At 38.3% G+C, this 12,487-nt stretch overlaps 1 protein-coding gene across 3 annotated transcripts in view; it reads right to left on the minus strand.

The window, feature by feature from the left end:
* The window catches only part of limk1a (LIM domain kinase 1a), a 64,175-nt gene that overhangs the window by 27,403 nt on the left and 24,285 nt on the right, over nt 1-12,487 (minus strand). For all 3 annotated transcript variants that reach the window (XM_053486722.1, XM_053486724.1, XM_053486723.1), the window contains one exon: nt 3,497-3,635. In XM_053486722.1, coding sequence (XP_053342697.1) covers nt 3,497-3,635 — 139 coding nt within the window. The remainder of the gene's footprint in view (nt 1-3,496; nt 3,636-12,487) is intronic.

Raw genomic sequence — 12,487 nt, forward strand, 5'->3', positions numbered from 1 at the left:
GCAGTTTAAGTGCTACAGTGTGTGACATAAGGCGATTGTCTCAAATGTTCAGGAGGGTAAATGTCATTCAGACTGCACTGAGCTGAGTTTATGGGAGCTTGCAGGAAACAAGGGAAGAGCTCCCTCAGCCATCTTTAATTAACTTAGCTTAGGAAGTAGGAGTTTAATTATGGTGATTGCACTCTGCTGCACAGGCAGTGTGTCTATAAATCAGGGTGTGGACTGGGATTAAAATGACAAAACTGCAAAACAGAAAAAGTCAGTTCCAAAGAAGAAGCAGCAAATAGTTTTGGTTTTCTGACTGTAAATTCAAGAATGTTACACCGCACAATAGGTTTCTGTATTTCTGTAATGACTCCTGCAAGAAAAGATTTTGCCTGCGGTTAGTTTATCATCCACCCCATTTCTTGCTAATCCAGTAATGTTATGTAGTAATACCACAGTGCTATGCATCCTAAGGGTTGAGTTGGTTGAGTCACATTCTGGCGCTTGAAAATGTGTGGCATAATTCATTTAGGCGTTTGGCAGACGCCCTTATACAGAGCGACTTACATTTTTAGCTCATTATACATCTGAGCAGTTGCTCAAGGGCCCAACAGGGGCAACTTGCTGGTCGTGGGATTTGAACCTGGCACCTTCTGAACCGTAGTCCAATGCCTTAAAAAACAATTGCATGGAAATGGATTGCAAAAAGTCAACTGGCAAAGAACATCATTTGGGAAATGTTTTTGAACAACATTTGCCCAATACAACAGTTGACGTCACATTCTACAAAATATATGAGACTTCCAGGTGTTGCTGGCACACTGATTTCCTACTTTTAAAAAAGGCACAGCTACAGTAGTGCTTATCTAGGTTTTCCTAATAAAGCTTTGATCAAATTCCCATGAATGGTTTAGCAGGATTTGCGGATAGAGGGAAAGTGTGATGACAACAGATGATGCCGATGCTTCGCACACTGTGGTCACAAGCACATTATAATATAATCAATTTTTTTTTTTATTCAGTCTATTTGGCTAAAAAAAACAAAAAACACAACATTCTATTATTATAGCCGGCATGGCGGCGTATTGTACTGTAGCACTGTGGCCTCGCACCTCCAGGGTTGAGGGCTTGATTCCTGTCTCTGGTTTGGATGCATGGAGTTTGCATGTTTTTCCCATGCTTGGTGGGTTTCCTCAGGGTACTCCAGTTTCCACCCATAGTCCCAAGACATGCAGATTAGGTTAACTGGCATTCCTAAATTTTCCGTGGTGTGTAAGTGCCCTACGTTGGATTGCACCCTGTCCAACCTGTTTCTCCTGGGATACGATCCAGGCCCCCGCGACCCTGTACAGGATAAGCAGTATAAAAGATGAATAAATGAATTATTATTATTATTTTTATTGCTATTATTATTTTGCAGGCTTCATCACTAAAGCCACAAGACCTTTGCTAAAAAAATCTGCTCTTCGTTTTAAATTTGTATTTATGTAGTGTTTAATTATATATCTTGCAAAGGAAGCCACAAGGAGATTCAAATCAAATCAAACTTTCCTATGCTCATTTTTAGGCCTGCAGTAACATGATTAGACGATATCCATTGTACGTGTGCATCCTCTTAACAATATCAGTTATAAAAGCGGTTTTCATTTTAATCAGCTTAAATTTCTGTTTTTTTCCTGCATTGCATATCTGCGTATCTGAAAATAAACATAGGCGTTACAAATAAAAGAGATAAAAGAAAGGACGACCTAAAAGAAGAGCGTCCCCATCTCGCGACCAACACAAACCTACTTCTCATTACTATTATCTTTTCTCATCTGCCTGAATTATATATACAGCCTTTCAGCACCCTGAGCTGGAAAAAAAAACAGTGGATTACTGTTTAATTCATGGGACTCCAGAACACGTGTGATACAGTGCTCATAACTGCATCAATGCCGTTTTGTCGGCTGGTGTAACAGGAGATCCTGTGTGAAGCTAGTCTGAGATGGAAAAGACAATCGAGTGTGGATAGATGGTAGGACTAAGAGAGTGGTGTCTTGTTTGATTATTTCTGTACTAGTTACCAGAAGGTTGTAAGTTTAAACAACAAAACTGCCATTATTGAGCCAATGGAAGGAAAAAAACAACACCGTCAGTCTAACGTTAAATTTCTTTAGTTAAATGAGGTGAAATTTTAAATATACACTGACCAAAGAGTTCATTAGAAACACTATGCTGATACTGGATAAAGGCTCCATTTGCTCCAAAAACAGCATCAATTCTCATTGCACTCAATTCTGGAAACATTTATTTGAGATTCTGGTCCATGTTGACATGATTGCATCATGCACTTCCGGCAGATTTTTCTGACATTGTGTGTTTTGAATCTCCTGGTTTACCACATGCAAAAGATGTTCTATTAGAGTTAGATCCAGAGTCACTGATAGACATTGAACTCATTGTCAAGTTCATGAAACCAGTTTGTCATGACTTTTGCTTGGTGATGCATCATGCTTGAAACTGGCACTAAAATGGGTAAAAGGTGGCCATAAAGGGATGCACATGGTGAGAAACAATACTAAAAATGGCTGTGGCATTTAAGCAATCAATATAGACTATAAAGTGTAACAAGAAAGGTACTGCTATTCATTGCCAGAAGTAAATCCAAACATCGTCTTCTGCTGTTGTAGCTCATCCGCCTTAAAGTTTAACGTACAGAGTGGCTAACTGGGTCACACCATAGGCTTTGACTAGCTGAATCCAGTCTGCCTATTCTACACTGACCTCTCTCAACAACAAGTTGAACTACTGCTGAACTATTGCTCAGTAGATTTTTTTTGTTCTTTATTGCACCATTCTTAGCAAACTCTAGAAATCTGTGTATCTGAAAATCCCAGCAGCTCATCAGTTTTAAAAACACACAAAGCAGTTTTTTTTGGCATTAACAATGACGCTGTGGTCAAAATCACGAGATCATATTTTCTCCCCATTCTGATTCTTAATGTGAACATTACTCTACCTGTTGGCCGGTATCTGCATCTGATTTTGATGCACTGCCAAATGATTAGCGGATTAGATCATTGCATGAATGAGTAGATATAAAGGTGTTTAGTGCTCAGTGAGTGTAGATCATGATACTCAGTGTTTTATGATGAACAATATAAATCATAACATTTACTGCAGAGGTATTGAGCAACAGTAGGGAAAAAGTCTGGTGTGATTGCTACTGACAAGATCTATGTTTTAAGTAGGGAAATAAAGCACAGCCCTGCACACACATTTTTCTGCCAGGTGAATTTTAATCACATTTGGTATGTGGTTCTCATATGGTAAATAGGTCCCCATACATGGACTTAAAAAAAAATAATTTTCAAGGAAGATTCAAAAAACTTAATCAAAATCATTATTTCCCATCACTAGACTCGTCTTTAAAACTACAGTTTTCTTATGTATACGCTTGTGCAGTTTCTCCATGTGGGACGGTAAAGCTGAAACCTTAATTTACAATATTTGATTAATTGGTAATTACCATGATAAGCCCAGTGGTGATGGGCTCAGAGCAGCCGTGACACAGCTCTCCAAACTTGGCCCAGTAGTCCTTCCTACAGAAGAGACGTCCATCTTTCTCATAGTACCAGCGGGACAGTGAGGCACTGCATTCACAGCATCTGTAAAAGAGTTAACAATAAATACAGGCGATGTGATGACTGCAATGTTTGAATCGGGACAAAACATAACATGCAGACACAACAATGAGGTCCAAAGGATAATTATGTCCGGTATATATATAATAATAAACAGCCATGTCATGTTCCAGACTGTTGACTAGACAAATATAGTGCACAAAACTGTTTATTACAAATGGTAGGACATGGATCTATATTTGTGAGGGCTGTTTTTTTCCAGAAATGAAATAAGCTTCTCTTTTGCATAAATTCCAAACCAAGTGACAGTTATCTGTATGCAAACTGAATGCATGAGGCTCACGCCTGTTTTACAACAGCACACGACTGTCAACAACTGAAATGACAAAATGTCAGGCATGTCATGTCCCTTCTCTGCAGGAAAAACTGCCTAGGCATGATTAAAAACACTCTGGTTTGCCAGAATTGAGCCACCATGACATCCGGAGGGTTTCCCGGCCACCACAGTGAGATGTGCACAAATAAAGTGTAATGTAATCTGGTGGCAGACAAACATCGTCTGCTTCGAGACCACAACGGACAAATGAGTTGTTATCACTCCTCACATTAGACAAAAAACAGATGTGCAACAGACCCAAGTGGCCTTGCAATCATCATTGTTTTTTTACACAGTTGCTACAAAAACACAGGATGATGCAAATGATGATGATGTCATGTTTTATACATAATACGAGTCAAAAGTTTGAGCACATGATTGGAGAAAAAAAAAAACTATAAAAGAACACATATGGCATTACAGTAAGTAACAAGAACAATCAGTTGTTATTTTAAAAGATCAGCTTCTCCGTTTCTTGCAAAAACAGTGTTACAATGTTGAAAGAATTAATATAAATCAGGAAAGATCATGCGATACGAAGGAGTGTCCCAAGTTTTGACTATTAATTGTGTAATTTATATATACATTTATATACACATACATTTCACATTAGCTTCAGTTGCACTACAAGTTAACGCATTGTTCGGAGCAGAAAAAAATGATAACAACCAATACACATGGTCGTGTAATCATTTGGATCTGTTTTTGATTGATACACTTGGAAAAAAACCCAAAGAAGCATTGCTCTGTGCAGTTAAACCAATTTAATAATCAGTCCTTGATTAGTTTACTCAATTATTGAACAGTTACCGACTTCCATCACTAACATCAGCCTACCTACAGTAACAAGTTCATTTTTTAGTCTAAATCCATCAGTCTAAATAGTGATATATTTCATTGTAGTATCAACTCATGCCAGTCAATAAGGCTTTTTTTTGCCCATGTGTGGGAATATCGAGGTATAAATTTAAGCTTTAAGACACTAATAGAGATGAACATGAAACAGATGTGGACAGAGTGTGGACACCCTTTCTGACCCTTGTCTCACTGGCTGGCCAACACTCATTTTCCATTACAGACTAGGTCGATCAGATCGCATCTCTAGGGAACAGGACACATCATTCCCCTTCTACCACAATGCTTCCTGTTCTGTCCAGACTGGTGTGGCTTTATCTCACAAACGGTGATTCAATCCAGACTTCCTCACAGACCTTCATCTTTCAACAAGGCTGAACTGTGTAACAAGATTGTCATGCAAGCAGAAATTTATTCATATCTTCATGTTCTAGTTTTAGTGCTCCTTGTTTTTGTGGTCATTTATGGAATTAGTGAAGTAATCTCACTAAATGATGTTAGTTAAAGAAGCATAGAAAAGGGCTGAGATGAAAAAAAAAAAAGATTACGTAATGTTTGCTTTAGGAATATTAAAAATAAAGTTAAACAGTGGTACATGAATGATTGTCTGGCAGCAGATACGGTATAGTCTGCATATTGATTTGAATGTGGTTCTTGCAGATGATAGTGTAAAAGTCGGTAGTCGAAGTGTTCAGCATTTTTAAATTAAATTTAAGTGCATCCAGAATTATTCTGAACTTAATCCCCAGAGCTTTAAGCCTAATAAACTCCCCCTAGTAGGGTGGCAGGTAAATTTGTTGAAGGAAGCAAAAAGAGAGAGATAGAGAGAGAGAGAGGCAATGACAGTTCAGAGAGATCAAAGCTGCTGTAAAACTATATAGCAGCTGGTGAACCCCAGTTGGTGTCTCTAAATAAAAAATTTTTTTTTTAAAAAGATAGAGAACTGAACCTAGTAGATAGAAATAATAATAATAATAATAATAATAATAATAATAATAATTTGATTTGTATATTTTGTACAATACTTGTACAGACGTGCATGTACATGCATGTTGCATGAGTGTGTGTGAGGGTACTGTATGCATTCTTTCAGCATTGCCAGTTTAGAGATTAAGCAGCTGGGGATTAAAGGGATAATCTGTTAAACTAAGGAAGGTGAACTCAAGAGTGCTTTTCTTCAATGAACCTAAAAGACAATTTAAAGGAACAAGGACCATATTATGAGGCTGAATTAGTCCAAGAAAAAGGCAATGACCTCTACAAGTCCTCTGTCACAGTGCTTTTATAAAAACTCACACAAGCTTTTACATAACATTAATTACACTTCCTGTAAATACAGAGGTGAGCCACATTTTAATAGCTGGGTATATTTAATAGGTAGGTATCATGACAATAATGGCCAGTCAGGCAATTAAGGCTGCAATCTGTTTGGTTTTTACACACTTACAGTATGTCTAAAAAAAACATATACTTGCCCTCCATGATGATGGAAACACATGTGCATCTGATTTATGCAGTTGGCAGCACCACAATAGATAAAATCATGCTGATACAATTCAAGAGCCTCAGTTAATTTTAATGCACATTAGAAACCCAGATTCAATTCAATTCAATTCAATTTTATTTATATAGCGCTTTTAACAATGGTCATTGTCCCAAAGCAGCTTCACAAAAAAAAATTAAAGATTTTTTTTTTTTTTTTTTTTTAGAAAAGAAAAGAAAAGAAAATATTTGGAAGTGTGTATGTGTGAGAAAAATGTGTCTAGATAATAATGAAATGAATGAATGATGAATGAAATGTCTCTGATGAGCAAGCCAAGGGTGACGGCGACAGTGGCAAGGAAAAACTCCCTGAGATGGCAATAGGAAGAAACCTTGAGAGGAACCAGACTCAACAGGGAACCCATCCTCATCTGGGTGATAACAGATAGAAATAACATCAAGTGTGTTGTGCAGGTGAAAGTTCAATATATCAGAAGTTGTGTAGATTCAGTTCAGCAGTAGGTGCAGAGGGCAGATGGGGTCAGGATCACTGGAAGCACAGGAGCAGGATGTGTAGCTCCAGCCATCATAAAGCAGAATCTAGCTGGAGCAGGTCCTTCTCAAGATGCCTTAGAAATGCCTTAGATTGAGGGAAAAGTGAGATTTCTGTGACTTTAAACGCATTATGGTTGCTGGTGCTGGATTTGGGTATTTAATAAACTGCTGATCTCCTGGGAATATCACACATGGCAGTCTCTGGAGTTCCACAAAATGGTGTGAAAAACAATAAAATGTTGAGTGACCAACAGTTCTGTGGGTGGAAATAGTTTTTTTTTTTTTTTTGATACAAGAGATCCATGAAGCCAGTTTGGTTCGAGCTGTCAAGTACTTGGTGAGCAGAAAAGCATCTCAAAATGCATCCTAGTAGGAAGAATACTCTTTGTCTAATGGCTGAAATTCAGTAACCAGAAAATGTGGTTGGCTGGTTGCATTGCCAAATACATGGCCTCTTCCTGTGACATTTGGTGGTTCATTGCCACATTTCCTGACAAAAACGACTAGAATCCAGTGAAATGCTTATACTAATGACTAACATCCTGCTGAAACAATATAAGGTGTTGGTAAAAGGATAGCCTTTTCATTAGATAACGTATTGCTGTTAGGGACTCGGTTATCTCATCAGAGGAGAGTGTCAGTGAAATGAAGAGAACATTAATGACTTCCTCCCCGTCTGGCCCAATTCCACGCAAGCTTTCTGGCTCATCCCACAATGAGTCATTGTTTTCCTGAGACTGGCTGCTCTCCTGAATGGACCCTGCTCTGACTTTGTACCCCTATTCATTACAGGTCCCAATGGGAATCAGCAGCAGCACTCTATTAATTACACTCAGTGTGTGTGTGGAGTGTCTGTAGCTCCCACATTCATCTCCTTGACCCCAATTTAACCACTCAGGAGGTTTACTGCATGTCCTGTTGAAACAGCTAGAGGTGTACTACCAGTTAATGCAGGTTGAAATGCATTTGCGGTAAAACTGCTATACCTTAATGCATTGTCAATTATGTGAAAGAAAAAATATAGTACCATATTTTCACTACTTTGTGCATATGAAAGAAGGAATAACTTGCACCAGAATGACAAGGTGGAGGAGAGAATTGTAATCCAAAGCACAAACTGTGACTACTGATAGAAATATATTCATGAATTCTAAAATATACCGTTATACTGTCTGTTCAGATTTAGCCAAATGCTGCAAAAAAGCGAACAGTACTGCTCAGTACTGATGGATAATGACCCCAAAAAACATACTGTGAAAGCAACCAAGAGCTTCCTATATCAAAGACATTAAATGTTCTTAAACGGTCGAGTCAGTCACCTGAACTCATCCTAGTTGAGAAGGCTTTTCACTTCCTGAAGATAAAAATAAAGACCCACAAACAAGCAGCAATGGGAGACAGCTGCAGTGAAGGCCTGGTAAGGCATCCCAAAAGGGGAAACATCCATGGGCTACAGTCATTCATTGGCTGCAAAGGAACTTCACTCAGGTAAAAAAACAATCCTTATATTTGTATAATTATATGAGACTATGTGAATGCATATTTGCTACTATTCCTAAATGGTTAGTGCAATAGTTTTCTGAATGTACAAAGAATGAACAAAACAAATAGGTCTAGGTATCTTGGCGTGCTGTTTAAGAATAATAACAGCACTATATAAGGTCTTCTTTTAAAAAAGTGATATTTCAAAGATTATTTGCACTACCTGCTATTGGTCATGGCACTGTTACTAGTTTTGCACAACTCTGTGAACCCTCGGTTCTCAGCAGAGTAAATGGAAAGCATGTCTTTCATCACATATAATTCCACAGCAACAGAAGTTAACTCAGGGTTTTGTTTCCAAATAAGAGTTCCTTCAGAGTGATGTTAAATCAAAACGGCTATGCACATCATTAGAAATAAAGTTAACCTTCTTACCTTTAAATGAGATATTGTGTATAACGTTCATGCGAGTTAGCTGCCTGGCATGTTGCTAATGAAACCTGACCACGTGGGATTTTGACTACATTTGTCAAACGAGCCAAAGTGGGACATGACGGAGTTCTGGCCGGTAAATTACTAATTACTGCTTGGACAGAATACTGAATTCTATTTTCATTTTATTTAAATAAACTCGATCATCTGACTTTTCAAACTTGTAGATCTTCCTTATCTCTGACATGATATTTGAATCTTTTGCTAGAAGGCATGGCGTTAGTGATTAGCTGCCTGTTCTATTAATTTGAATTAACCAAATTCATAGTTAATAGTTTAGTTAAAGCTAGACTGTATACACACAGATCATAATACCAAAAAAGAATAGCGCAAATATGAGTACTGTTACACCCCTAGTTAACCACAACATTTATTTAAAAAGGCAACGATTCAAATCCTTTACTTAACTCCAATATACCAGAGGCGTTCAGGTCCAACCGTAACTTTTGATTGTGCAGAAAAACAGAACACCACAGTAAGAACTCCCTTTACGTCTCTATATAATCCCCTGCTACACTAATGCACTTATCCCAGCGTTTCACTCGTGCTTGGACACCATCAAGTTAAAAATTCTCTCATAACTGAACAGCCTTTGCAGGCCTAAAATGCTGGCCTCCCAGGAACTCCATTAAATGGAATTTTCCTTTAAATATGTGAAAATCACATATTGGTCCTGGGTCAGGACTGTTCGTGGGATGTGGCAATAACTCCGACCTGAGTTCCTGTAATGTGCAGGTGGTGTTCGTAAATAATTGTGTGTACAGTTCCCACGAATCAGATGCGTCTGTTCCGCAAGTTGGCGACAGGTTATCTGTTGATTTTCAGGGATCAGGCGTTTCACTTGCAAAATGTTCATGGGAAAGAATGCAGGGCTCAGAGCCACCTCGGCCGGGATCATCATACCCAAACGTACGCCCTTCTTTCAAATGATTCCATTCAAATGCTTTACTGCCGCCAGGAGTCTCATCACCGTACTGTGATTGAATTACTCTCCAGCTGAATCATGCCTAGAGAATAATACTTCATGCACTTTGAAAAACACTGGATTCAAAATAATTTGCACAACATGAAAATAAAGCTTTCACGGTTCTGGGAATCTGGTGCGAATTCAAAAGAACACTAGCAATAAATTTCTTTCACTCAGATGTATATTAAATACCCGAAATCATCTTTTCAGACCCACACCAAGCCAAATACTGAAGAGAAGAAGAGAAGCTTAGATAAAACTACTGATTTTAACAACTCTGTGTTAAACTAGTCATTTCAATAATTCCAATTATTCTGAATTTATTCTGGAATTATTCTGATGTCCTTGGCCCCATTTTAAGACTCAAACCTGATAGTAATTTATTCATTAAGTACCTACATTGCACACAAATGCAATTTTAACCTTAAATCTTGTAATGCAATCTCTTAATATTGCAAAATATATATATCAAATTGAGAGAACTTTCCCTCCTTCTATTATAATAATCAAATAAATATAAATACATTCTTTGCATGTGCAATTGCATTACCATGCACTATGTCAAACAGCCCATGACTAAGCCACCGGTATATCGACCGGTATATACCAGAAGTTTCCCTTCTGAAAAGAGATACAGGATGTGACACTACCAGTTTGATGATGTTACCCGATCTGTTTCATTCGTGAAGCCGTGCCATCGTTTCCTCTCTCACACTCTTCACACAGCCTTGCCGCACTCTCCCCTGTCTCTGCATGCACTGTAAACCTAGTGTTTCTGACTTGTGCGGGCGTGTTGAAATATTTTAATGTCCTAGTGTGAAATGCTAAGTCAAAAAGTCGCGATGAAAACACATGTAAAATATTTTACAGCACAGCATTATCATCTTCGTAAACTGCAGTATAAAAAGTGTGATGATTTAAATGACACTAAATGCAGTAGAGCTGCTGGTGCCAGATGGTCTGGTTTGAGTATTTCCAAAACTGCGGATCTAATGGTATTTTCACACAGTAATCTCCAGGGTTTATAGAACACAAAGGGGTCTAAAAAGGAGAAAATATCCAGTGAGCGCCAGTTCTCTAGGTGAAAATGCCTCGTTGGTGCCAGAGGTCAATGGGGCTTGAACTGATAAAATGGCAACAGTAACTCGGGAGAGCTCTCCAGTCTACAGTAGCTCAGAGGAAAATGTAACTACTCTGTCGGAGCACGTAGGCCTCTTATTTTTATGGTTTTATTGTTGTTTTTAACTTAATTTTAGGGAATTTGATAGGAGCGTTCTAGGAGATTGGCCTAGCCTATTTATATTTAATGCAAGCCACACACACACTTATCAAATCTCTCTCTCATACAGTGAGGTCAATAAGTATTTGATCACCCTGTGATTTTGCAAGTTTCCTTACTTAGAAATCATGGAGGGGTCTACAATTTTCAGCATTTTCACTGTGAAAGTCAGAATCTAAAAAGAAAAATCCGGAAATCACATTGTATGATTTTTTAACAATTTATTTGTGAATTACTGTGTCAAATAAGTATTTAATCACTTGCTTATCAGCCAGAATTCTGACCCTCAAGGACCTGTTGTTTTGCTTTTAAATAGTCCATATCCTTCTTACAGAGCCACTCCTTGGTTTTCCTGGCTGTGTGCTTTGGGTCATTGTCATGTTGGAAGACCCAGCCACAACCCATCTTTAATGCTCTGACTGTGGGAAGGAGGTTTTTGCCCAATATGTCACAAAACATGGCTCCGTTCATCCTCTCCTTAATACAGTGCAGTCATCCTGTCCCCTGTGCAGAAAAACACCCCCAGAGCCTGATGCATCCAGCCCCATGCTTCACTGTAGGTATGGTATTATTAAGATGTTACTCATCATTCTTCTTCCTCCAAACACGGCGAATGGAGTTAAGACCAAAAAGTTCTACTTTGGTCTCATCTGACCACAGGACTTTCTCTCATGCCTCCTCTGGATCATCCAGATGGTCCCTGGCAAACTTCAGACGGGCCTGGACATGGGCTCTCTTAAGCAGTAATATATGCATGTATGTATGTCTGTGTCTGTATATTTGGCCCATATCGCCCACAAGATTAGGATTGATAATAATTGTACTACACACTTGATCAACTGGTTGGGAGTCTACAGGGAGAAGTGATTTTGAGGAATAAATAGCATATTAAACTGAAATGATTGCGCTTCATTGCTTTACATGGAAACACACTGGCTGTAGAAGTCAAGTTTTGCTTTTGATTAGAAACCAATTTTGCCTCTCTTCTTATATGGGTTAAACTTCTTATCTTAAAACCTCTTATCCTATAACTGAGTACACAATGAGGGTTATTTAAAGCCCAGCAATGGAAGAACAATACTAAAAAAATATTCAATTCAATTTAATTTAATTAAATTTTATTTGTATAGCGCTTTTAACAACATTGTTGCAAAGCAGCTTTACATAATTAAAAGAATTATTTAAGTTTGTATGAAATGTGAATGTGTATGAATCAAAATGATAAGACTGTCCCTGATGAGTAAGCCGAGGACGACGGCTACAGTGGCAAGGAAAACTTCCTGAGATGGTTATAGGAAGAAACCTTGAGAGGAACCAGACTCAGCAGGGAACCCATCCTCATTTGGGGTATTTTAGGCATGATTAGGTTGGGAAAGCACAAAAGGTCT

The sequence above is a fragment of the Clarias gariepinus genome, chromosome 25 (genome assembly GCF_024256425.1).
Source record: "Clarias gariepinus isolate MV-2021 ecotype Netherlands chromosome 25, CGAR_prim_01v2, whole genome shotgun sequence".
Taxonomy (NCBI): Eukaryota; Metazoa; Chordata; class Actinopteri; order Siluriformes; family Clariidae; genus Clarias; species Clarias gariepinus.